A 24,759-nucleotide genomic window follows, 5' to 3' on the forward strand; every position below is an offset into this window, starting at 1 on the left:
ATGTGTTTGACCCACAATTAACAAGGGACAAGGCCATGCCGTCATTCTTTCTAAATATCCTGCTGCCATTTTGACATGGAGACCAAAGGTCTAAAATTAGCATCTCGCACCTCATTTTCCAAGCTCCCAGTGGAAGAGGTGTAAATCCACCTGAGAACATTGTCTTCTGAACAGAGAACATGCTGCTCCCCCATCGGCCTCTCCACTCCAGCAGGAGCCACAGATGTAGGTAATCTGCTTTGGTGGGCCTAGGACAACACTGGAAGTCTCCAGCTGGAGCAGCCCAGCTCCTCCCTTATCTCCCAGAATCCCCTGCTACAATCCTCCCTCAAAGAAACACTTGAGTGGTAAGAGCACCTGTCCAGCTGGGGATTTGAAAGGTTTTTACATGCTGTATTCTTCACAGACCTAGTACCCAAAGCCAGAGGGGAGCTAATGTTACTGCCTTCCAGTCCAGGAACAAAGTCAGATGCAAGGACAAAAAACAAGAAAACTCAAACAAGGCCCGGTGTTGGTGGCGCACGCCTTTAATCCCAGCACTTGGGAGGCAGAGGCAGGTGGATCTCTGTGAGTTCGAGGCCAGCCTGGTCTCCAGAGCAAGTGCCAGGATAGGCTCCAAAGCTACACAGAGAAACCCTGTCTCAAAAAATCAGAAAAAAAAAAAAAAACCCAAAGAGTGCAGGACAGGACCCCTCACAGCCCAAAGCTTGCACCCCTGGTCCAGGAAAGGAGACCCAGCTACCTCTTCTCCCTGTCACTAGGCCAGCAAGTAGGAATACAACATACCCTTAAGGTGGCCATCATAGGCTAGGCTGTGGACATATAAGACAGAGCACATGGAACTCCCTTGTCTTCTCACCTGCCCATGATACTCTCTGCTTCCTTAGGAAGGCTCTGAGGACTCAAGAGACTCAACAAGGAAGGGGGACACTCATGGACACACACCATCAGCCATGTGAGTCCCTTGGTAGCCTGCTGGTCCCTCTGTCTCAGAGAAATCCCTCAGATGAAATAACAGGGCAGCCCCTCCCTCTGGAATGCCTGTATCCGTTCTGCACACTGAAGAGCCTCATGTCTCCCTGACTTCCAGTACCAGACTGACCCAGACACCTCCCAGCTTCCCATGTATGGCCACCTCCCTGCAGAGCCACTTACAGAGATGTCAGGTCACTCACACAATCATGTGAGGCCCCAGGCTCATTCAAATGGCACCAGAGAGTCAAGCAATATCTAGATAACTCTCTTTGATTCCCCTGACATCCCCGTTGCCATCTTGGAAGATCCAGCTCCTGGCCATGACAGGTGAACACACTGCATCTGGAGTAAACACTCATTCACCCCACCACACACACACACACACACACACACACACACACACACACACACACCCCTGGTGAATGGCGAGGAACACCAGAGTGGGTCTCAAAGCTTATTTGAATGTGGGCTTTGAATCTGTGGCCTGGCCTATAAGCAGGAGCTGGCCTGGAGGAGTCTGGCAGAAACCAGAGCAGGACCTTATAGAGAGGACCCTGAGGATATCAGAGCCCATGTCCTCAGCCCCATCTCAGTTCTCCCCTGAATTTACACTATTTCTCTCCAAAGTACCTCACATGGAGAAAGTTGGGTTTCAGAGTAAAGGCACTGAACATGAGAAGACTTTGGCCTGCCCTCTGGAGCCAGTGGCTATGAAATCAGATGCTCTGTCCTTCAGCAAGCAGTGAAGTTGTTGACAGTCCACAAAAGAGCAAGAGATGTCAACACACACTGTTGATGAATTTTCCAACCACATCCTGCTTCAGGGAAAACTGTCAGCCTCAGAGGCGTCAATACTACATTTCACACACACTCTACTGGCAAGGGTGGAGCAGTTTGCTTCCCCTAACTCTGGCCACATTCAGGCACTGAGAGTCTTGTGGGCCCTCTACCAAAGAGCCCTACAACTGTAGAGTTTCACCAGTCACAGCCAGTGAGGTTCCTCCAGGTTTTTAAAAATACATACAACACAGAGTGTGTCTTCCTCCAAGGAAGAAGGGTACAAAGTTCCCATGTGTTCACATGTGCATGCACCACCCTCAGGCACCGCCCTCTCTGAGAGCAAGTGATGAGCATGCAGAAGCCACACACGGCAAGTCAGGATCAATTCTAGGGGCCAGGATAAGGAAAAAGACCTAGGAGTTCAGAGACAAATGGACCTGTGCAGACCACGGGCTCCCCAAAGCATGGCCAGGCCCTGATCAGTTTCACTTCCCTAAAACTTAGAACAAGCCACTGAAACTCAGCACAGCCCTTGAGATTGGCCCACTGCCCAAGAAAAAGGCTTGGAGCAGGTGTCCACCCTGGCCATGCTGGAGCTGATAAGGGTTAATTACCACTCCTGCTGGAGTCCTGTGGGCCTCCGAACACTTGCAGGGGCTCTGAAGCTTTCTCTCTCTTCTAACAGAGGCCAGAGAAGCCACACAAGGAAGGGGAGTTGGGAAGGTGAGGGACACACTTTGGTTTGCCGAAAAGTCCCCAACAGCAGGTACTCTGCTGCTAATGCGAGAACCAGATGCACAGAGACAGTCCAGTGGCACTGTGGCAATACCAAAGGCTGTAATCTTCAGCCAAAGAGGAGGATGGGAAGAGAGAGCAAGATCACAAATCCTGAAGACCCCAGGATCTCAAGGGAGGCAAAACTTACCTCTGATGCCCCAAGCTTTCCCCTACCTCTCCTGACCCCTTTCCTTCCATACTTCCACCCTTGCAGTTACAGCAGCCCCTCCCTGACCTCTAAGGAGCCTGGTGCAGACACAGGCTAACTGTCCAGCTATATTCCACCTAAGACACAGCCAGCAAGAGCCATGCTGCTTTCCTAGCTTCCCTAAGTGGGTCAAACACAAGCCCAACCCAGTCATCTCTCACTAAGCTCTGAAGCTTTTGTTTTTTGGTCCCACCATTCATTATGAAGAGTGAGGCGCTTACAAAAGCACACACATTAAACAGGAGGGAAACGGAAATAAGACATGGAAGATGAAATGCTGGTGCCCACAGAGCTATGCAAGAGGCTGGCCACATAGCTGGCAGCCTCACAGGCCAAAAGGCTCCTCTTGCTTCGAACTTGGTGGCTATAGAGGCTAATCAGCAGACTCCCAGGATAGGCTAGCTTCCTGTCCACTTCTAATACCCACAATTCCTACCAAAACAGTGTTTTCCATGGGGAAATGTCCAGGAAGTGGGCACCAGAAGAGCAAAACCATAAGCCAGACTCAGACTGTACCTACAGCCCCAGCTACACAGAAAGCCTCTGGGACATAGCAGACTGCCTAACAAAAAGGTAAAGTGGGGCAAACAAACAGAAGCTGTCAACAGGAGAGCAATGGTTGGGCACAAGTCTTCACAGAGAGCTAGTAGGGAACAGGGCAGGACTGCAGGCAGCAACAGGTGACATCCCTACTTCCTGGTGGAGGCACATGTTCCCTGAGGCCTGGGCAGCTGCAGAAAACAGCCCTAGGAGAAAACTCTGACTACTGGACTGTGGAGTGCTCCTCCAGAGGTTTGCAGGAAAATGGCACCCCAGATGGCCAGAGAAAGCCAAAAACCAGCCAAGGGGTCAGCCAGACTGACCAATCAACAGAGATGGAACAGTACCTGGTAGCTGGGCCAGGAACCAGGTTGACACTAGTTGGTTTCCTGACAGAAAACAAACAAGCAACAGGAGGTGCTGGCTGGACTGGAGGAAGGAGCATGAGCATGAATTGGTATCCAGATGGACAAAAGGCAAAAGTGACTTCCTACCTTCCTGGTCCTTGCATCCTTCACACAACAGCATAAACCACCCCTCAAAGACAGCCACCTCTGTGTCTTGCCCTTGGCACAAATGATCTGATTTTTAACACCAAACACCCAGAGAGAGTTGTCTGAGGAAGAACGGAGGACCTGAAAAGGCAACAAACCTCCCCAAATATACACACACACAAAATCAGCAACACATGCTGTCTCAAATGCCTGCCCAGTCTACAAGAGCTCACAGCCCTATATGCTACATGGGGACCCAGAAGGCTGAGAGGAAGATCAGAAAGAAGAGGCCACAGAACCCATGGTGGAAGGAGTCCAGAGGCAAATCAACAAAAATGGCAACACTAGTAAGCAGGTGCACCCATGAGGAAAAGTGCCACAGAGCCAAGGAGCGAAGGGCTCTCACCACGCCTATGGCTCCCCATACAGCCAGTCTGCTATGTTGACCCTACTCCTCCTTTGCCCTGTTCCCACCTCAATGATGGGTCAAGACATCACCTGGCTCCTCCACCCTCTATATCCATGCAAATCCACATTGCCCTGCTCTAACCTGCACACTGCCCCATAACTGCTTCCAACCTAGCCTGGCAGGTGTGAGACGTGACAAGGGAATGCTTAGACCTCTTCAGTACCTTTTTGTCCATGTTCTCCCCCACTTTCCTGCCCTTCCACTGAACACTTATTTGCTCCCAGGACCCAGGGCATCCCATGGGCCCATCATTAGGGCCCATGTGCCCCCCCCCAGACACCTTAGGGTTTCTATTGCTGTGAAGAGACACCATGACCACAGCAACTCTTACATGTAGAGAAAACATTTAATTGGGGTGGTGGCTTGCAGTTTCAGAAGTTCAGTCCATTATCATCATGACGGGAGCATGGCAGCGTGCAGGCAGACATGGAGCTGGCTATATCTTGATCAGAAGGCAGCAGGAAGTCAACTGACTGTCACATTGAGGGAAACTTGAGAAAAAGAGACCTCAAAGCTTACCCCCCACAGCAACACACTTCCTCCAACAAGGCCACACCTCCTAATAGTGCCACTCCCTTTGAGGGCCCTTTTCTTTTAAACCAGCACAGCAGTGGTGCCCAGTAAGACAGGACAAATGATACTCACAGCTGCCCCTGCCAAGCTGCCCAGCACTGTCTTGGGTATTCACCTCCCTCAGGGTTTTTCATTAGCTTTCACCACAGGCTGGACGGGGTGTTGTGTAGCAGTTTCCTCTAAGATTAAGAACTTCCATCTTGGAGGGACACCCCTTCACTCCTTAAGACACAGGATGTTAACAGTGGGATATTTTAAGACAGGGTGTTTAGAGGGAGGTGAAACAGCAAAATGTTCGGGGCAGCGGGAGGGGGGGGTGAAGCATTCCACCCTGTAGGGACACTCCTTAAGCTCAGGAAGTTCCTCAAACTGACCAGCTTTGCTAGGCTATGCCCTCAGGGTTGCTAAGAGACACCCTCAGACAAGCTGGGTGCTTTAGAAGAGGCTCAGACCAGCAGAGCTGCCCGGAAGAGCCAGGACAAGCTCAACCACCTAGACAGAACAGTGACTAGCCAGACTGCCTGGAAAACACTCAGAAAGCTCTCCATCTGCCGAGCTGCCCACAAGCTGTACAGCATGTTCCATGTTCCCAGCTTTCATGAGCTGTCACCCATACTGTGGTGGGCTTTGTGATGCAGCTCTCTTTTCTGCTCCTATAAGTAACCCTTCACCCATATTCCTATAAGCAACCCCAAGAGAACGTATTGGTCCACCAAGTTGGGCTTTAGTGGTACCCATACCATAGAACACTGACACAGTACTTTGATCTGGTGAGTATACATCTATTCATGCCTCCCTGGGAATAATATCTATCATACAATATGGGGGTACGGAGAGAGCTTCCACTGATGCTGCTTCACGGGGAAGGAAACCAAGGCACAGCTCCCAGGCTCAGGACTTGCCGGCAAACAACACCCAAAACCCATGAGTAGGTCTCAGGGTGGGTACTTAATGAGCACACTCTACAGAAGCCTGGGTGGACCCTACAGGCAAGAGGATGGGTCAGTTCTGTAAAAACCAGAGTTGCCAACCGTGAGAGAGAGGTCAGAGGCAAGAAGAGACAGACCAACACAGCAACTGCAGCACAGGTCTGGGCACCCTTCTCACCAAGACTTTCCTTGTCTTGTGGTAACATGCCAGGCCACTACATCTACCCACTACTTACAGAGGAGAAAAACCAGGGCTCTGAGAAGCCAGGAATTCTGCCCAGGCCCAAGTACTAAGAAACAGAAGGGGAATGGTGGGTCTGAGTGTTCTTAGAGGCCCAGTGAAGTGGGAAGACATGACTGGGCCAAGCTCCTGAGGATGGCCAGGAAAGGTGGCAGGCTGGAGGACACTGAGCGTCACTTCCACATGGCTGCCTCACGAGGCTGGCCCATGTGCAGCCCTGCCCACAGGAAGACCTACGTGCACTCAAAACATTGACACAGGCAAGCACACACCAGCCCAGAAATAAGACCATGTAAAACTCCCTACAGAGCTGAGGGCACGTGTGACCCCACCCCGGCTCTAAGAGGCACTGGTGACAGCAGGGCCAGGCCAGGCCACGTTGCCACTCTAAGCTATGTCTCTATCCTTCTTGTACACTGTACACCACATCCCATTGTACAGGGTGTGTGTCCCACTGCGGCTATAAATACAGGTGTTAAGTAGAGGAAAGCATACAAGTGGGCAGGCCCAGTTCTCTACTAGTGCTGTGTGCTCAAGCCTGTCAAAGAACTTCTCTGACCCTCAGTGGTTATTTCTGTAAAATCTGAGGTTGAGTCCTCAGTGGCCTAGTGCAATGGGCTCCAGGGGCAGTGTGACGGCCAATCTTGACTGTCAAAGTGACTGAATCTGGAATCAACTAGACATAAACTACTGGCACTCCAGTGAGGGATTTCCTGATCAGATTATTGAAACAAGAAGACACATCCTATATGTCAGCTACACCTTCTGGAGGCAGCCCACATAATAGGGCATGGAAGAAGGAAGCTTGCTTTTTGCATGCTTGCCGCCCCCCCTCCCCCCCCCAGCAAAGTTCATCTATTCTGTTGCTATGGCATTACTTCACTAATATTAGAACCAACTTTATTGGGGATTCCAACATAAACTTAAGACCAGCAGCTCCCAAGAATCCCCCACGCCTCCAGCACCATATTGGGACTGCTGAGATATCTAGCCTCATGGACTGAACTATCAAGATTCTTGGCCTCTTCAGTAGAAGACAGCTGTTGTTTGACTACCTGGATCATATCCTGTAAGCCAGTCTAGTAAATCCCCTTAAATACACATATTTCACTCTATCAGTTTTGTCCCTTTTGAGAACATGCCAGAGACACAAAGGGGGGCATTATGGTGATTGTAATTATGATTAGCATTGTGGTTGTGGAGCACTGGAGAAGCCACTGATCCCATTCCCCATTGTACTGTTTACATTTTGTCAACACAAATAAAAGTCACTAAAGAGGGAACTCCAACTGAGGAATTGCCTCCATCAGATTAATCTGTGGGGCATTTTCTTGATTGATGGTTAATGCAGGAGGGCCCAGCCCACTGTGGGAGGTGCTACCCCTAGGCTGGTGATATTGGATTATATAAGAAAAGTAGCTAAACAAGTCTAGGGAAGAAGCAAGTAAGAAGTACTCCTCCATGGTCTCTGCTTTCAGTTCCTACTGTGAGCTCCTGCTGTGGCTTCCCTCAATGACTGACCTGTAAGCAAAATAAACCCTTTCCTCCCCAAGTTGCTTTTGGTCAGTGTTTATCAACTCAATAGAAACCTAACTAGGATACCCATCTATGTAGCTGCTCTACCTCCCTGCCTTCCAGGCTGAGACCCCTTGACACCACCCTTATTGGGACTTTGGTGATTTGAATAGGAAAGACCCTCATAGACTCATGTATTTGAATGCTTGGCTGAAGGGAGTGGCACGATTAGAAGGTGTGGTCTTGCTGAAATAGTGTGGTTTTGTTGGAAGTCAGTAGTTGCTGGGAGAGGGCTTTGAGGTCTCAGGAGCTCAAGTCTAGCCAGTGTGTCTCAATCTTCCTTCTGCTGCCTGTGGATCAAGATGTAGAACTCTCAGCTTCTTCTCCAGCACCATGTCTGTCTGCACGCTGCCATGCTTCCTGCCATGACGATAATGGGCTAAACCTCTGAACTGTAAGCTAGCCCCAATTAAATGTTTTCCTTTATAAGAAGGCATGTTGTCACACACATTTGATCCCAGCACTCTGAGGACAGAGGCAGGAGGATCTCTGAGTTTGAGGCCAGCCCAGTTTACAGAGTGAATTCCAGGACAGCCAGGGCTACACACAAACAAACAAACAAACAAACAGTAGATGGATCTGCAGAGAACAACCCCTCACTATCACCTCTTCATACATCACTATTACTAGGTATTGCTATCTGGGGAGACCAGCCTCCAGCAGCACAGGGTTCAAAGGGAATCCACAGAGTCTGCACGTACTTTGACATTTTTATCTGAGGGGCTTTGGGAAAAAACACTCACACAATCTCCTGATGGTTTCCTTTTCTTTATTCTTTATTCTTCTTTTGCATTCCCTATTCTTTAATTTCCTAGTGATTTCCTTCTTTTGTTCTTGATGTTTTCCTTCTAGCTCTATCTTTATTCTTCCTTATTCTCTCATTTTTGATGTTTTCCTTCTTCTTCTAACTCCATCATCTTGGTATTTTCCTTCTAACTCTCTCATTCTTGATGTTTTCCTTCTAACTCATTTTAGCTCTATCTTTATTCTTTCCCTTATAGCTCATATACCCCAGCAAAATCTTTCGGGCAATATAAAAATTACAATGTGGTTACATTCTGTTTTTCAATATAAGACTTAAGACCTGAATACAAGGAAAAAATAGCATGTTTTCTATATCCCTTACATGATTAAACATTTTACGTATTACAGATGAAAAACAAATTATCCCAAGAACCCACACACATTCATACCCAAGCAACTTGTTATAGATTAACAGTGTGTAAGCAAGCAAGATATTCTTTTACTAGCAGGCTGTGTTTTGCAGTTAAAAGAAAGGACCAATCACTTTATTACTTATCTTGAAAGGTAATCTTATAAGGAATTTTAAAGGAATCACAAATATAAACATTTATATATGAAAACGAATCAGTCAGCTCAACTTTAAACCTTTAAGGTAAACATCTATTCATCAATAGTTTTTTTTTATATATATATCAAGAGGGTGAGGGCAGAAATTATATCAGGAATTAATCATCACCTTTGGTCATCAACAATGCTAGCAAGAAAGGTATGTCAGCTAATTATAATTGGGCTGCTTTGTTCTTGTTCCCTGACCTTAACGAGTTCCTGTGTGCTTTTCTAAAACTTTAGATTGTCTTTTTGAGTTTTTCCACATCAAAGTTATTTGACAAAAACATCTTAATCTAGCTTTAAGTTATTTTCAAAGCTTTATTTCAGCTATGATGCACCCCAAAACACGTGAACACATCTCCCAACATTAAGGTTAAAAGATTTAAGCTATTTGGCCTACTGGGACTCAGTTGTTTTCCTTGATCATTAACCTAAGTCACAATCTATATGGCTCCTCAATAGAAACTCATGTGTTCTAGCTGTGTGACACTTCCTTGTATCTGTTCTTTATCGTCAAAACTCTATTTAAGCTAACATTATTATTATTATTATCAATTAAACAATACAGCTTAAGAAGAAATCATCTTCATAGTAATCCACAGGTTAAAATGAGATATTTCCATTCTACACCACATTACAGGCAGTGGAGATCCCCCCCACACCCATTCACACCATACCAGATACCAGAGAAAAATGGCAAACATGTAAACACACAGCAGAAGCAAAAGACATTCTGGAGTCTGTGGTCTCCGGGCCTTACCTATCTGAGATCCATCCATCAGGGTTTTGCCTCCTGGTGGACTGACATCCTGAAGGCAACTGACATCTGCTGCTCCTCTGACATGGCCACCAGTAATTTGAGATGATATCCAATGTCAATTTACAACCTCCACCTGCACATGCACGCATGAGCATGTACCTGAAAACACACACACACACACACACACACACACACACACAGAGAGAGAGAGAGAGAACTACCACAAGATCCAGCAAACCCACCAGGACTCATAGAGTCAAAGGCGATCTGAGCACAGCTGAGAGATCCCTGCCTCTTGTGTTTATTTCTGCACTACTCACATCAGCCAATGATGAATGGATGGATAAGGAAATGAGGCCTGTGATACTGTTCAAACACACAAAAAAGAATGAACTCCTGGACTGAGGAGACACCTTGGTTGACAAAATGCTTGCCAAACATGCATGAAGAATTGAAATGAATACCTGGAACCCGTGTGTGTGTGTGTGTGTGTGTGTGTGTGTGTGTGTGTGTGTGTGTGTGTGTGAGAGAGACAGAGAGACAGAGAGACAGAGACAGAGACAGAGAGAGACAGAGAGACACAGAGAGAGACAGAGAGAGAGAGAAGGAGAGAGAGAGAGAGAGAGAGAAGAAAGGAGAGAGAGAGAGAGAGAGAAGAAAGGGGAGAGAGAGAGAGAATATGGTGACATATTGTAATCCCTGAACTAGGGAGGCAGAAATGAGCAAATCCCTATGGCTCACTGGCCACTCAGACTCAGTATAGCCTACTAGGTGAACTCCAGGCCAATGAGGGAACTTGTCTCAAACAAGAAACCTGGATGGCTCCTGAAGAAAACACCCAAGGTGTCTCTCTGTCTCTCTGTCTCTCTCTGTCTCTCTCTGTCTCTGTCTCTCTCTGTCTCTCTGTCTCTCTCTGTCTCTCTCTGTCTCTGTCTCTCTCTGTCTCTCTGTCTCTCTCTGTCTCTCTCTGTCTCTCTGTCTCTCTCTGTCTCTCTCTGTCTCTGTCTCTCTGTCTCTCTCTGTCTCTGTCTCTGTCTCTCTGTCTCTCTGTCTCTCTGTCTCTCTCTCTCTCTCTCTCTCTCTCTCTGTCTCACACACACACACACACACACAAATGGAATCCTCCCATTGATAGAAAAATGGGTAGAGCTGGAGGATATTATGCTAAGTGAAATACGCATGATTTTACTCATGTGGAAGCTAAAGCAGATGCAGTCAGAGAAGAGGAGGGGAGGGAGAAAGAGAGGAGGAAAATACAGATGAAGGGGGAAGAATTACCTTTACAATAGTTTATAAAAAGTTTGGAAAGAAGCAGAAGAGAGTTGGAAGGCTCTCAGCACAAAGCAATGATAAATGCTTAAGGAGATAGAAATGTTGCTTAAACCTGGTGTGACCAGTACACACTGCAAACACACATGGAACTGTCCATACATATGTTCAGTTCTTCTGTGTCAAACAGAAGAGCCAAGGATGGAGAGAAGTGAAGGAATGGCCAGGCTGGCAAAGGCCATGGCTGTACCCCATGGATCCCAAAAAGACACCTGCAGGACCCACTGGGGTAGTTGCAAGTCCCTTTTACAGATGGAGAAAGAAAGGTGGGAGAGAATGGCCAGTGGAAGTCTGTGCTCTCAGCAGAGTAGGAGTTGATCCCTCCTGTCTCTGCTTCTCCCCGGGGCCACCACATGCTCACTCTCCAGGAAGGATGACTTCCTTGATCCATCTATCCTTTCCAATCCTAGGCTCAGCCCTGGATGTCTGAGGATGGGAACCCAGCCTGGGAGAAAGCAGAACCCACATTTAGCATTAACAGCTCCCATGGCCAGGGCTCACAATGGACAGGAGGACCTAGAGGAGGATGCTTAGCCATGCTTACTTAGGGCTAGAATCAGGGATGTCTAACTGAAGAGGGGAAGGGTAGCCCAGCAACGGCATGGTGGAAATCCCTTGGGGAAGAGTGAATAGGGCATGCAAAGGCCCAGAGGCACATGGAGAAATAATCATCTGTCTGTAGAATGGTGATAAGCCAGGTGACCAGAGCTCCAGAAGCTGTCACAGGAGGAGTGCCCCTTGGAAGTACTATCTGGGTCATGAAAGCACCTCTCAGACCATGCTACAGCAGCCAGGATCAATAAAGGTCAGACTCTAGGGGTGTGGCTCAGTGGAGAAACACCAGAACATGGTAAGTCCTTGGGTTCAACCTTCAGAGAAGGAACAGGAGGGAGGGGAAAAAAGAGGGAGAGAAAGCAGGGAGGGAGGGCATTGCAGTAGAACAGCCTGATTAGTCGGATATACAGATGAAACAGTGAAGTACTAAGACCTCATTTCTGTGTCCTGAGCTCATCTTTAACAAACCATATAGCCAAGCATCCCATCCGCCATCCTTCAGGTATATGGACATCATCCACGCTTTGGTGTAGGATAGCCTTGTCACAACAAACTAATCAAATACACCAAAACAGTCGGTATCAAAATGATCATGGCCGGAAGATGTCCTCGGCCCTACCCAGCTAGCATACTCTAAGGCAACTGAAACCAGTGCCTAGACCCATGGCCTGAACTGCTACATGAACAACCCTTACTCAGCCAGCCTTCCTTCCTTTTGTTCTTTGCTGTGTCTCTGAACTGTCCTGGCAGAGATTGTGAGCTCACCCTGTCCTGTGTGAGACACTGTGGGCACGTCACCCCACATTGCTGGGATGTGGGGTTCTAAAGTAACCCTGGTGCTGGAGGCACCAGCACAGCTTCCATGGGTGGATGGGGGTCAGTGAAGAGGATAGGCTGCTTCCAGCTACACACACATCTACTGCCCCGCTCAGACGAGCTTACACTCAAATGCCCTGAGATAATCCTGCACTTCAGCCAGCACTGAGGGGCAAACGGTGCAGCAGTGTCATGACTAACAGAAGTAGTCATCCTCAGTCCAGTATGAGGCTGGGCCTATACTGGTTCTGGAGGAACGCATCCTGGGTACAGCTGACACAGAACCAGGGGCTACTTGAGAGTGCCGTGGTGTATCAGGTGGCATAAGTCAAAAGGAATTAGTAGCTGGCTGTTGTGAGTCTGGTGTGCCCACAACCAAGGTCTCCTGCTCTGAAGAGCCCTTCAGCTGCCTTGAGCTACAGCACTAGCCAGGCCAGCCCTCTGCAGCACACGGCAGGAGAAGACATATTCTGATTCCCAAGCTCCAGCTCTGAGCCTAGTAGGTACAAAGTCATGCCCCAGGTGCCAGATTTCTAAGCCAGATAGAGCAAGAATCCCAAACTGCACATTGATGTCCCTGTCCTAACTCCAGATGTCTGAATAAGACACACAGTCACTCACACATGCATTCTCACTCATACCACTAGCCTCCGGGAAACAACAGCAGCAGGCAGGATCATCCCCCCAGGGAAAGCAAACCCCTCTCACCTGCTCACTTCACACTCCCCTCAAGCTTCCCTCATCACTCAATCATCCTCCTCATCTAAAAAGACCACACCGACTATCTTCCACCCACCTTAAGACGCACCATCCAATCTACAGCTGGACAGTCTGCCAACCCTCAGGCCTGACCTGGTGTTTGTTGTGTTCTCTCTTGAGTGCCTCTGGGAGCTGTGTGATGAGCACACCTGGCTATCCTGCTTCTCTTCTGGTATCCAAATCAAGTGCTCACTCCAGGAGAGCAGGGTAAGATCCCAAGACAATTCACCACAGGCCAGGCCTGTGGTAAAGCAGGTTTTCACAGCTAGAGGCATCTCAATGCATAGACTTCACCTGACCAATGGAGTCAGCAAGGCCAGAGCCAGACTACAAAGCTAGGCTGCCCCCCATAGGATGCATAGGGTAAGCATCTCTGGCACCTGAAAGGCTCCCTCACACACAGAGAAGAGGAGCCACAGAACAAAGGCACTGAAGGGCAGAGGGCAGAGGCTCTTGATGGCCACCACTGGAGCAAAGCACACCTTTACCACCCTGTGTCCACTTCACTTTAGGTAACTTCCTCACTGTCAGCTCCTCCTCCCTGTCAGCTCCTCCTCCTTCACTCTCACCTCCTCCTCCCATTGTGACCTCCTCCTCCCTCACCATCGCTTCCTCATCCATCACCATCACCTCCTCCTCCCTCACCATCACTTCCTCATCCATCACCATCACCTCCTCCTCCCTCACCATCACTTCCTCATCCATCACCATCACCTCCTCCTCCCTCACCATCGCTTCCTCATCCATCACCGTCACCTCCTCCTCCCTCACCATCACTTCCTCATCCATCACCATCACCTCCTCCTCCCTCACCATCACTTCCTCATCCATCACCATCACCTCCTCCTCCCTCACCATCGCTTCCTCATCCATCATTATCATCTCCTCCTCCCTCACCATCACTTCCTCATCCATCACCATCACCTCCTCCTCCCTCACCATCACTTCCTCATCCATCACCATCACCTCCTCCTCCCTCACCATCGCTTCCTCATCCATCACTGTCATCACCTCCTCCTCCCTCACCATCACTTCCTCATCCATCACCATCACCTCCTCCTCCCTCACCATCACTTCCTCATCCATCACCATCACCTCCTCCTCCCTCACCATCACTTCCTCATCCATCACCATCACCTCCTCCTCCCTCACCATCGCTTCCTCATCCATCACCGTCACCTCCTCCTCCCTCACCATCACTTCCTCATCCATCACCATCACCTCCTCCTCCCTCACCATCACTTCCTCATCCATCACCATCACCTCCTCCTCCCTCACCATCGCTTCCTCATCCATCATTATCATCTCCTCCTCCCTCACCATCACTTCCTCATCCATCACCATCACCTCCTCCTCCCTCACCATCACTTCCTCATCCATCACCATCACCTCCTCCTCCCTCACCATCGCTTCCTCATCCATCACTGTCATCACCTCCTCCTCCCTCACCATCACTTCCTCATCCATCACCGTCACCTCCTCCTCCCTCACCATCACCTCCTCATCCATCACTGTCACCTCCTCCTCCCTCACCATCACTTCCTCATCCATCACCATCACCTCCTCCTCCCTCACCATCACTTCCTCATCCATCATTATCACCTCCTCCTCCCTCACCATCACTTCCTCATCCATCACCGTCACCTCCTCCTCCCTCACCATCACTTCCTCATCCATCACCATCACCTCCTCCTCCCTCACCATCACTTCCTCATCCATCACCATCACCTCCTCCTCCCTCACCATCACTTCCTCATCCATCACCATCACCTCCTCCTCCCTCACCATCACTTCCTCATCCATCACCATCACCTCCTCCTCCCTCACCATCACCTCCTCATCCATCACCGTCACCTCCTCCTCCCTCACCATCACTTCCTCATCCATCACCGTCACCTCCTCCTCCCTCACCATCACTTCCTCATCCATCACCGTCACCTCCTCCTCCCTCACCATCACTTCCTCATCCATCACCGTCACCTCCTCCTCCCTCACCATCACTTCCTCATCCATCACCGTCACCTCCTCCTCCCTCACCATCGCTTCCTCATCCATCATTATCACCTCCTCCTCCCTCACCATCACTTCCTCATCCATCACCGTCACCTCCTCCTCCGTCACCATCGCTTCCTCATCCATCACTGTCACCTCCTCCTGGTCATCTTTCTTCCACCATCACCACCCCTCACTTTAAATTCCACCCTTAGTGTCACCTTCTCTTCTCTCAGTCACCTCCTGTCACCACTCCTTCCGTCACTATCACTACCCCTGTTACCTGCTCGCCTCTCATTGTCACTTCCACTTTACTCACTATTACCTCCCTCACTGTCACCTCCTCTGTCAATGGCATCTCCTCCTCCCTGTCAGCTCCCTCTCCTATATATTAACTCCTCTTCTCTCAGCGGCTCCTATGCCGCTGCTGTCTCCTCCTTGTTCGCGGTCACCTTCTCCCTCACTGTCACCTCCTCCCTCATTGTGACTTCCTCTTTCCTAACTGTCACCTCTCCCCGGCCTTCCCTTCTTCTGTAATTCTCACCTCTTCTTCCTTGGGGATCAGGGAAGCAGGTCTCTAGCCCACAGTGCCACCTACTGTCCAGGCGCCCTAAACTCCTTCCAAAGCACCGTGCCATCAGGCCTCAGTCACAGGATGCAAATAGCCTGCCATGTACAGCACAGAGTTCTTCCCAAGTCCTGAAAGGACAGTTACCTTTCTCAAATTAGCTCCCCAGACACAGTGACCATTGTCTAGGGCCACCAGGCAGCCTTCAGGACAGCCTCTGGATTACAGATAGGCACCTCCTGAGCTGACACAGGGTTGATTCCAATGGTATCTGCCTAAAATAGACTTACTCTGTGGTGGTTGTGAGGCCTGGTTGCCTGTGAGTAGCTGATCCAAACAACACTTCCTCAGAAGGGCCAGAGTATGCCCCTCACACTTTAAGGAAGGGCAGCTGCTCTCTGACCTGAGGGAGTGCTGGATCAATAGCAACAAGAGTAGATGGAAGGGAACCTGTGAGGAGCTCTGTCCTGTCACACCAGCTGTTCTGACAAGGGTCTTAATGCAGCCTGTCCCCCTTGCTCCAGACGGGGGGACAGGGATGGATTGGTTCAGGGCCATGCTCTATGATCCATCACAGTCTGCCCTGGAGTCCAAACAGGCTGTCTCCATTGGCTGCTGCCTATTGTCAGCAATCTGTTCCATCTGGCTAAGGATAGCAAAGCTTGTGTGACATTTCCTCAAGTAAACAGCCCAAGCTCGAGGCCATTTCTGGGGTCCAGGCTCTGGATTTCCAGGGCTCTGACCGGACAAAGTGTGGCCACGGGGCCATCTACCCCATCTCTCCAGGGATCTATTATAGACCCTGTAGTGCTTCACTTCCCAGGGTGGCCAGAGGGAATGAGTGTGCACATCAGATAGATACAGAATGTGCTCCCTGGATGCCATACAGAAGGCGAGTGATGAGCCAATACGTGTCCATGAAAACAACAGCACTTCCTGGGCATTGACTATACAAGGCACAAGGTGATGAGCGCTGAAGGGGACCAGGGCTGAACCCCTCAGATGCAAGCCCAGCAGCAGATACTACTCAGAACTCAGTGAGTGGCAGGCTGGGGACAGCATGGAAAAGCAAGCACGTTGGAGCACTCTAGGATACAGACAGGAGCAGTGTCCCTAGCAGCTGTGCCAAGAGATGCATGAGATATAGAGTGGGCATTCAGACTACTTGGGCCACTGCCCACTGTGTTCCTGACCTCGGCTGGGCAGGAGCTAGGGCTGCTGATCATGCTATAGTATCCTCAGTAGCTGGCCCCAAATGCCTACAATCTAGAGAAGGCAGGTAGAGAGGGGAAAGACCTGGGAAGTGAGCTGACAAAGGTCACCACAGGCCACGGGGACAAAAGTCTTCTAGAAACCCTGGAAAAGCAGGGGCCATATGTCCAGTAAGGGGCTAGAGCCCAGGGTAAGCAAGGATTCGGGTAAAAAGATGCTTGACACAAAGGCCCCTGGCCAGGCTGAGAGCTGCACTTCTGCTCTCTCTGTCAGTCCTCCTGAGCCTGTAACAGCCACTAGCATTGATGCTGGAGCAATGCAGGTGCCTACCAAGGACACAGGATCTGATACTACATGATGACCGTCACTGACAGCTGTAGTCAGTGAAGACAGACCCAAGGGTCAAGACAGAAGATGCCAGATGGTGGCCGGGCCTCCATCTGGCATCTCCCATACAAGGACAGGAAGAAGAGAGTGCATTGGGAAAACCTTGGCCCAGCTCCCTTGGGGCCTGGAGGCATACAGATGTCCCTAAGGGTAGAGGATACAATCAGCTGTGATGAAGTGAGGAAAATGCAAAGGGAGGCCAGGATTAGAGAGGGAGAGTAGGGGGCTGAGATGGATGTGGACAAGGAAGGATGGCCCCACTTATCCAAATGTTGCAGTCTGAAGTGGCTCAACCCAGCCCAAGGTTCCAACATACTTCCTCCAGCTAAAGCCCAGGGGTTAGATGGCAAACCCAAGAGCAAACCTGTTCTCCAGGTGTTCTCCAGGCTCAGCCCTGGGCAGCCACTCGATAGCCCAGGCACCACCCAGAATTCTAGACCCACACTCAGACTCTGTAGGTTTGAACACTTGGTCCCCAGTTGATGGTGCTGCTTGGGAAGTCTAGGTGGTCCAGCCTTGCTAGAAGAAGTGTGTCACTGGGGCTGGACTTTGAAAATTTAATGTCTCCTGGCACTTTCAGTTGGCTTTCTCTGCTTTGTGTTTGTGGTTACAGATGTGAGCTCTCAACTTCCTGCTCCAGCCACAATGTTTGCCCCTAGTTGCCATGCTTCCTGCCACGGTGGGCTCTTATCTCTCTGGAACCATAAGTCAAATAAACTCTTCTAAAAGTTGCTTTTGCTCGTGCTATTTTATCACAGCAAGAGGAAAGCTCATGGACATCACTGCTCTTCCCTGAGGTGAGCCAAGTTCATCCTTCACACCTTATCTTCCTCAGCTGCCCAGCTCAGCCAGGAACCAGTCCTCCTGCTGGCCACACAAGGTCCACCACAGAACTGGCACGATGTGACTGTCGCAATCCTGCTGGGACCTCTCTTGCCACTTCTCCCACTTCCATGGCCCTACTCTGCTGCAAGTCACCATCTGGGCCTCTACAGCGGGCTGACCTCCCAACTCACCCTGGCTGCCTCCCCACTGTCCTCACTATACCACCTTAAAAAATAAACTCAGTCCCTGCAACTTTTCCCCAGAAACCCAGGACTTTTTATGCAAGTGCTAGGTTTTGGTCAAAGGCCACCCCTTCAGACAGGCCTTCTGACTACCCTTCCTGTCTCTCCCTCTTACCTGCTTTGTCCCTGAGGAGTTGGTTTGTGTCTTTGTTCACTTAGTACCCTTCCTAGGAGGCCAGTGCACCAGGGCCAGGCCCATACACTTTTACTGGTGTCCTCAATAAGTATCTGACGCAAATGAACAAATCTCTTTGATACGGTTTGACGTGATTTCAATGTGTCCATTAAAGCTCATGTGCCAAAGGCCTGATTCCCAGCATGATGGTGTTGGCAGGTGTTGGAATCCTTTAGAAGCGCAAGTGTGAGTGGGTTATCATGGCAGACCCCCTGGGAAGGGAGTAGTGCTGGTCTCTGAGGGCTGCTCTTTCTCTTGTGGGTGGACTCTTACAAAGTGAAACTGCTCACACACACTTGGCCTCTTGTGCATGAGGCCATTTTCCTTTCTGCTTTCCTGTTATATTTTGACGTATCTAGGGAGCCCTTGCCAGGATGCTGGCACCACACTGTTGGGATCTTCCAGACATTATGAATTAAACATCCTTCTTCCTTCTATACTGCTCTCAGCACCAGTTATTCTACTAAAACAGTGTTTCTCTACCTTCCTGATGCTGTGACCCTTTAATACAGTTCCTCATGTTGTGGTGACCCCCAGCCATAAAATTATTCTCATTGCTACAGCATAACTATAATTTTGCTACTATTGTGAACTGTAATATAAACATCTGACCTGCAAGATATCTGATATGTGTGACCTCTGTGAAAGGGCTATTCAACCCCTAAAGGAGTCACGACCCACGGTTAAGAACCACTGTATTAAAGCAACCGAGAGGAGCTAAAAACCTTCTTGCATCCCATTTTTTAGAGTAAGAATGACAGCACTTTGCAGTGCCACCTTGCAAAAATGCCAGGCATAAAGCCTGAGCACAGGTGGGGTGGTAGTGCACACCTTTAATCCCAGCACTTGGGAGGCAGAGGCAGGAAGATCTCTGTGAGTTCGATGCCAGTTGGGTCTACAGAGCGAGTTCCAGGACAGCCTCCAAAGCTACACAGAGAAACCCTGTCTCAAAAATAAATAAACAAAATAAAATAACAAACGAACAAAAAATCAAAGCCTGAGCACAGTGAGCCATGCCCACTGCACTTCTCATCCAGCATGCACCTGTTCACAACAGCCTCCTTTCCCCACCAAGCACAGAGCTAGGCTTCCAGCCTCTTGTCCATCCTCCTGCCTCCAGAAGCCATTTCAGCTCCTCTGAGCTTCAGCTGGCCCAACAGTCATTTTTCTCATTCTGAAATGATGCTAAAGAGCTCACTCATTCCTCCACTAGTGACTTTACATTCTTCCAAGGAATAATGCTTTCCAAAATGAGTCAAATCAAAAACTTACTGCAAGGGCTGGAGAGATGGCTCAGCCGTTAAAGGCTAGGCTCACAACCAAAAACTTACAGCAAAAAAGGAACCACTTATAACACGTGCACTGTCACAGGGCCCTCACCTCCAGATCTGGGTTGTTTGGGCTGTTCCTGTGGACCAAGCTCAGCTTCAAAATTAAGTGTGCAAAGACATACTGCTTCAAGAGTCACTGGAAAATGAACAAAGGAGACTTGGACATCAATAAAAGTATTCCCCAATACCCACTGTGCATTTGGCCAACTGTTCTCCCTGTGCTGGGAACACAGTCCATACTCAGGCAATTGCTAATCAGCCTAGGCCTACTGGAAGAGAAAACACAGGTTCCATCCAGCTATGGAGCCCAGCAGTCTCCTGCAGGGGAGTCCTATGCACACCACATCTAGTAGAAACTGAGTTAGGACTATGGTGTCTCCTAGCCAGGCTAGGAGACTCTTTAATGCCCTGTACTAGTTTCCTCTGACTCCTTTAAAACAACAGAAACATTCTCTCATGGCTTAAGTCAGTATTTGTCCCCTACAGGGTCCTGCAGCCTGGTGTGCTGGCTCCATGGCATACAGGCTCTGCGTGCACAGGTAGGACAGAGGGCACACAGGGAGAATGAGGAGTAAGTATGGCAGGCTAAGGGGACAGAGCACCATGTGTCAGCCCTTGCCAGAAGGCTATCAGGGAACCAGGGCCAGCATTGGCACACTCTAGCAGAACACTCCAAGGCCGTGGTTTCTCGGGAGCAAGGGGAGGTCACACCTACACAGTGGTCTTGGCTGACATCTGGATCCCTCCTAGCAGCTCCCTCCTAAGGCAGGTCCAGCATGTTCAGGACTGCGGGGACAAAACATTCAGAAGGTGGTGGCTCTGAGCCAAGCATCTCTGCCCCCACCCACCCTGCTATCATTGCCCCAGGTGGAAAAAAGAACCAAGCCATAAACCAGATGAAAAGAATGCAGTGTTCCACCCTGGTACAGTTGAACTGACAATAGTCTGAGAACAGTGTGCTTCTGGCAGCAAGCACAGCCTGCTACAGACTAGCTCCAAGGCAGTCACAGGGTACCCCAACAAGCACTCTGGCCTCCATTATCTCCTTGTGTTACAATGAACTGGGTACTACTGTCTTCAGGTTTCAGTCCCTGTCATCCATCAGGCACACTCACCCAGCATGTGGGCTGCTTTCAGAAACTTCCTATAAGAAAAACAATGCTGCCATTGAGCAACCCAGGGAGCAGTACAGGGAAGAACCTGGACAGCCCAGGCCATCCAGTGAGAAGGCCAGGTGCAGGTGGAAGACCCCAACATGCAGCTGTCTACTGTAGACTCTTGGAACACCCTAGATCACCCTGACATTGGTCCAGGGCCTCCACAAAGGCAAGAGACTCCCCTCAGTGTACACTCACTGAGTGCACCTCGGGAAGGAAGAAAGGAAGAGGACAATGACAGGCACGGAAAGGAAGAGACCAGTGCCACCATCTACCCCTCTGTCCGTGTGTCTGGCTTGCTGACAACAGTGACCCCACCACAACAGGCTCACTGGCTAGCCAGTGCCAGCGCAATGGTACTCACCACATTCCAGAAGAGCGGACTGAACACAATGGTGAGCACAGCTGCCACAAAGCTGGGCTCTGTGGGGTCCACGTACCCCAGTAGCCAGGTCATAACGAAGAGATCTGCCTGCAAGGACAGAATTGCCATCAGCAGGGGACCTGTCTAGCAACACTCAGAAACTGCCAGGGTCTGGGAGGCCCCAGGGTGCAAAGACCTCTGGGAAAATAAAGGAAGCTTGGGGCATCCAAGTCCAGACAGAGTCACTACACTTGAATCTCATAAAAGGGAAGATAAAAGGCTGAAAACTAGTCAGCTGTGTCAACTGTCAAGAGGGCGCTAGGCTAATGATTGCGGAGGTGCTTGTGGGCACTGTATGCAGATGCCCATGGCTCTCAAGACAGGTTCCCAAGAAGGAAGTGACACTAACTCTGGATGTGATGGAAATCCTCAGATGCGGGTTCTCTAGAGACCCAAGGAAAACTCGGGTGACCAAAATACATGGGAAGAGAAGCTCAGCCTCAGGAGACAGCAGGAAAAGTTAATGACCACAGGCAATAACCACCTCTCTCAGGAGGAGCAGCACGACTGCAGCTGAGGATGAAAGTGGCTCTACACACAGCATGAGGAGAGCATATAGCAGCACTCCCTCCAGCTCAATGACAATGACCAGGGGTCATTAAGAGACAGCCCAGTCGTATGGCTATAGCTCAGTGGCAGAGCACTTGCCTCATATGTACAAAACCTTGGATTCTATCTGCAATACCACCATCAAAACAAAACCACCAGATCAACCTACATGCCCAAGCTAGAGAAATAAGGTGTGAAGCACCCAAACCACAAAGGTAGACAGCTCCCTCTGCACATAAAACTCTGCAGAGCTTGATGTCTGGGGCAAATTGTCGGTACTGGCTGTGCTACGCATTCTAGGATGCCTGGCAGCCCCCGATCCTGGCTTCCACCCACTGGAGGATGGCAGCTCCTCCCCACTGAGGCAACCAGAGATGTTCTCCATATGTCCCATGGAAACAAACTCTCTGAGTGGGCGCCTCTGCCCCCAGGAGAAGAGAGGAACAGTTAGCCATTTTCAGTGCCAGCTTCCTTCTTCAGACAGTGAGGAAGTTGTGGTGCTGGGTGGTATTGCTGGGTCCTTGTGCTCTTCTCTAAACATCCTTAGTGTCCATTTTAGGAAGAATCGTAAAGGCCCAAAGCATTGATGATACCGTGTTGTCTCCCCACAGCAACTGAAATAAGTCACACTAAATTATAAATAAGGCTTCCTCCCCCAGGCCTATGGCCTCTCTCAGACTCTACTCTCATGGCACGCTTAGCTGTTTCATTTCAGGATAGAATAATTTCTTTCAAAGAGTGCTTCCATTCTCCACAGTAGGGGGGGAGGGGAAATAATGTGCTACATTTGCTAGTATGCCACCTGCCCCCAGAATTACCCATCCCTGGAGAGAAAGCAGCAACCTCTACCCAGGCTCTTACTTCACCCAGTAACAGCCTCCTGGGAAGATTCAGTCTGCCATCCAGACCACACTGCCCAATGTGACACAAGAGATACTGGAAAGTCACTAGGCTTGTAAGGTCTTCCACTGCGACCTCTCTACCTAATCAGACTACAATTCTCACCAGGATATGGAACCAAAGGTGGGCAAAACAGATGTCAAATGTTCAAACCCAGTGTGCAGCCACCCATATCCACAAGGGATTCACCAAGAGCCCTATAGATGCCTAAACTGCGGTTGGCACCAAAAGCTACATATATTATACTGTTGCTGTTCTAATACATATGCACCACCAATAGAAATTATTTTGTAAACCAAGCACATCAAGAGGTTAATAATAACTACTCATTGACTAGAACCAGAGCTGGCCTTGGTGGTGCACACCAGGCATCCCAGTACTCAGGAGGCAGAGGCAGGCTGGTCTTTATGAGCCAGCCTAGTCTAAATAGTGAGTTACAAGATTACAAAGTAAGCACCTGTCATGTGGGAATGGAGAGGTGCCTTGGTCCTCAACTAGATGATGGGACAGACTTAGGAGACTTCCTAGGGGAGGCCTTACCCTCTCCATGGAGCAGATGGGAGGAGAGGAGGAATGGAGGGAGTGGGAAGAAAGGAGGGAACTGGGAGTTGAATGTAAAAACATAAATTAATAAAAAAGCTAAAAAAAGAAAAAAGAAAAAAACAAAGTGAGCACCTGTCTCAAAAAAACAAAACAAAAGCAAGGGAGGGAGAGGAGGGGTAAGACTAAAACATAGATAAGTGGTGTGAACTCTCTCTCACTCTCTTCCGTGCTCTACTCACCATCCTGCTGTGGAGACCACAGACAGACACAGGCTACAGGGGCAGGGTCCTCCTGCTCTGCAGATAATAAGCCAATAGTAGGTGCACTTGAGTGCAAGTATGTAAAACACCTCAGTGAATACACTCAGGGTGTAGATAAATGAATAACAGAACCTGCTCAGGAACCTGTGGGGAGAATGAGCCTGAAGGCACAGCTTCATCCCAGGCTGCTGACAGTTCAAAAGCATTTAGGCAATACAGCAGGCAAGCCTGCCTTTCAGAGCCCCTGGACAATGTCTCGGGAAGCCCTGGACAAGATCAGGGCCTCTCAGCACAATATCAAGCTGCTGCTCCCAGAGCACACACCACTCATGCAGGACAAAGCCACTGGATCAGATCTCAAAATAGACCATGCTTACAGGAAAAAGGTGGAGATGGGGGTGGGGGTTGGAGCTGTGAGGCCCTAAAGCTTCTAGAATCTGAGCCCACTGAGAGAGTCATGTATTAAGCATCCATGGTCACAAGGCCCCAACCACTCATGGGGGCAGGAGGCACTGCAGAAAAAAGAGAGAGGAAGGGTAGCTGACTTTGCCTGACCACTTCTGAGCATGCTGATGTTACCTCCCTCAGGTGGACCACATATCTTTACCCAGCAGGAAGTCCTTATACATCACAACCCCTCCTTCCTATTCCAAATTTCCAGCCCCAACCAAAAACTTCCATTGCTTAGGCGCCCACACACCCACTCCCCACCACTCCCCTGTTTCACTGTCTCATCTGTTCAGTCTTTCCTTACCTAGTCACTCAATCCATCCCTTACCCTCACCACCCCTGTGCTCATGGCTCCCCCAGGGCATAGTAAAGGACCTTCATGACCTCCTACCTTTTGGTTCCCTTCTGAGCCTTCCTATGGCACCTCACATCCTGCTGGCCACCCTCACTCACACCTCCTCACTTATACTTGGCTCACTCATCAGAGCACACCAGCGGGGGGGGGGGGGGGAGCCTGTATCACCCCACAAAGTGAACCTTCACAGGCTACCAGTCCCTCACCTACTACCCATTCTTTCACAAAGGCTCTGTGCATGCCAGGAGTGTCCTCT

General features: G+C 49.6%; 1 protein-coding gene across 4 annotated transcripts in view; it reads right to left on the reverse strand.

Annotated features, from left to right (window-relative positions):
- The window catches only part of Pemt (phosphatidylethanolamine N-methyltransferase), an 84,323-nt gene that overhangs the window by 52,226 nt on the left and 7,338 nt on the right, over positions 1 to 24,759 (reverse strand). For 3 of the 4 annotated variants that reach the window (XM_027427313.2, XM_027427312.2, XM_035447692.1), the window contains exon 2: positions 21,387 to 21,494. The exons of the other annotated variant lie outside the window; for it this stretch is intronic. In XM_027427313.2, the coding sequence (XP_027283114.1) occupies positions 21,387 to 21,494 (108 nt within the window). The remainder of the gene's footprint in view (positions 1 to 21,386; positions 21,495 to 24,759) is intronic. 4 annotated transcript variants of the gene reach the window in all.

Source organism: Cricetulus griseus, chromosome 7 (genome assembly GCF_003668045.3).
Source record: "Cricetulus griseus strain 17A/GY chromosome 7, alternate assembly CriGri-PICRH-1.0, whole genome shotgun sequence".
NCBI lineage: Eukaryota > Metazoa > Chordata > Mammalia > Rodentia > Cricetidae > Cricetulus > Cricetulus griseus.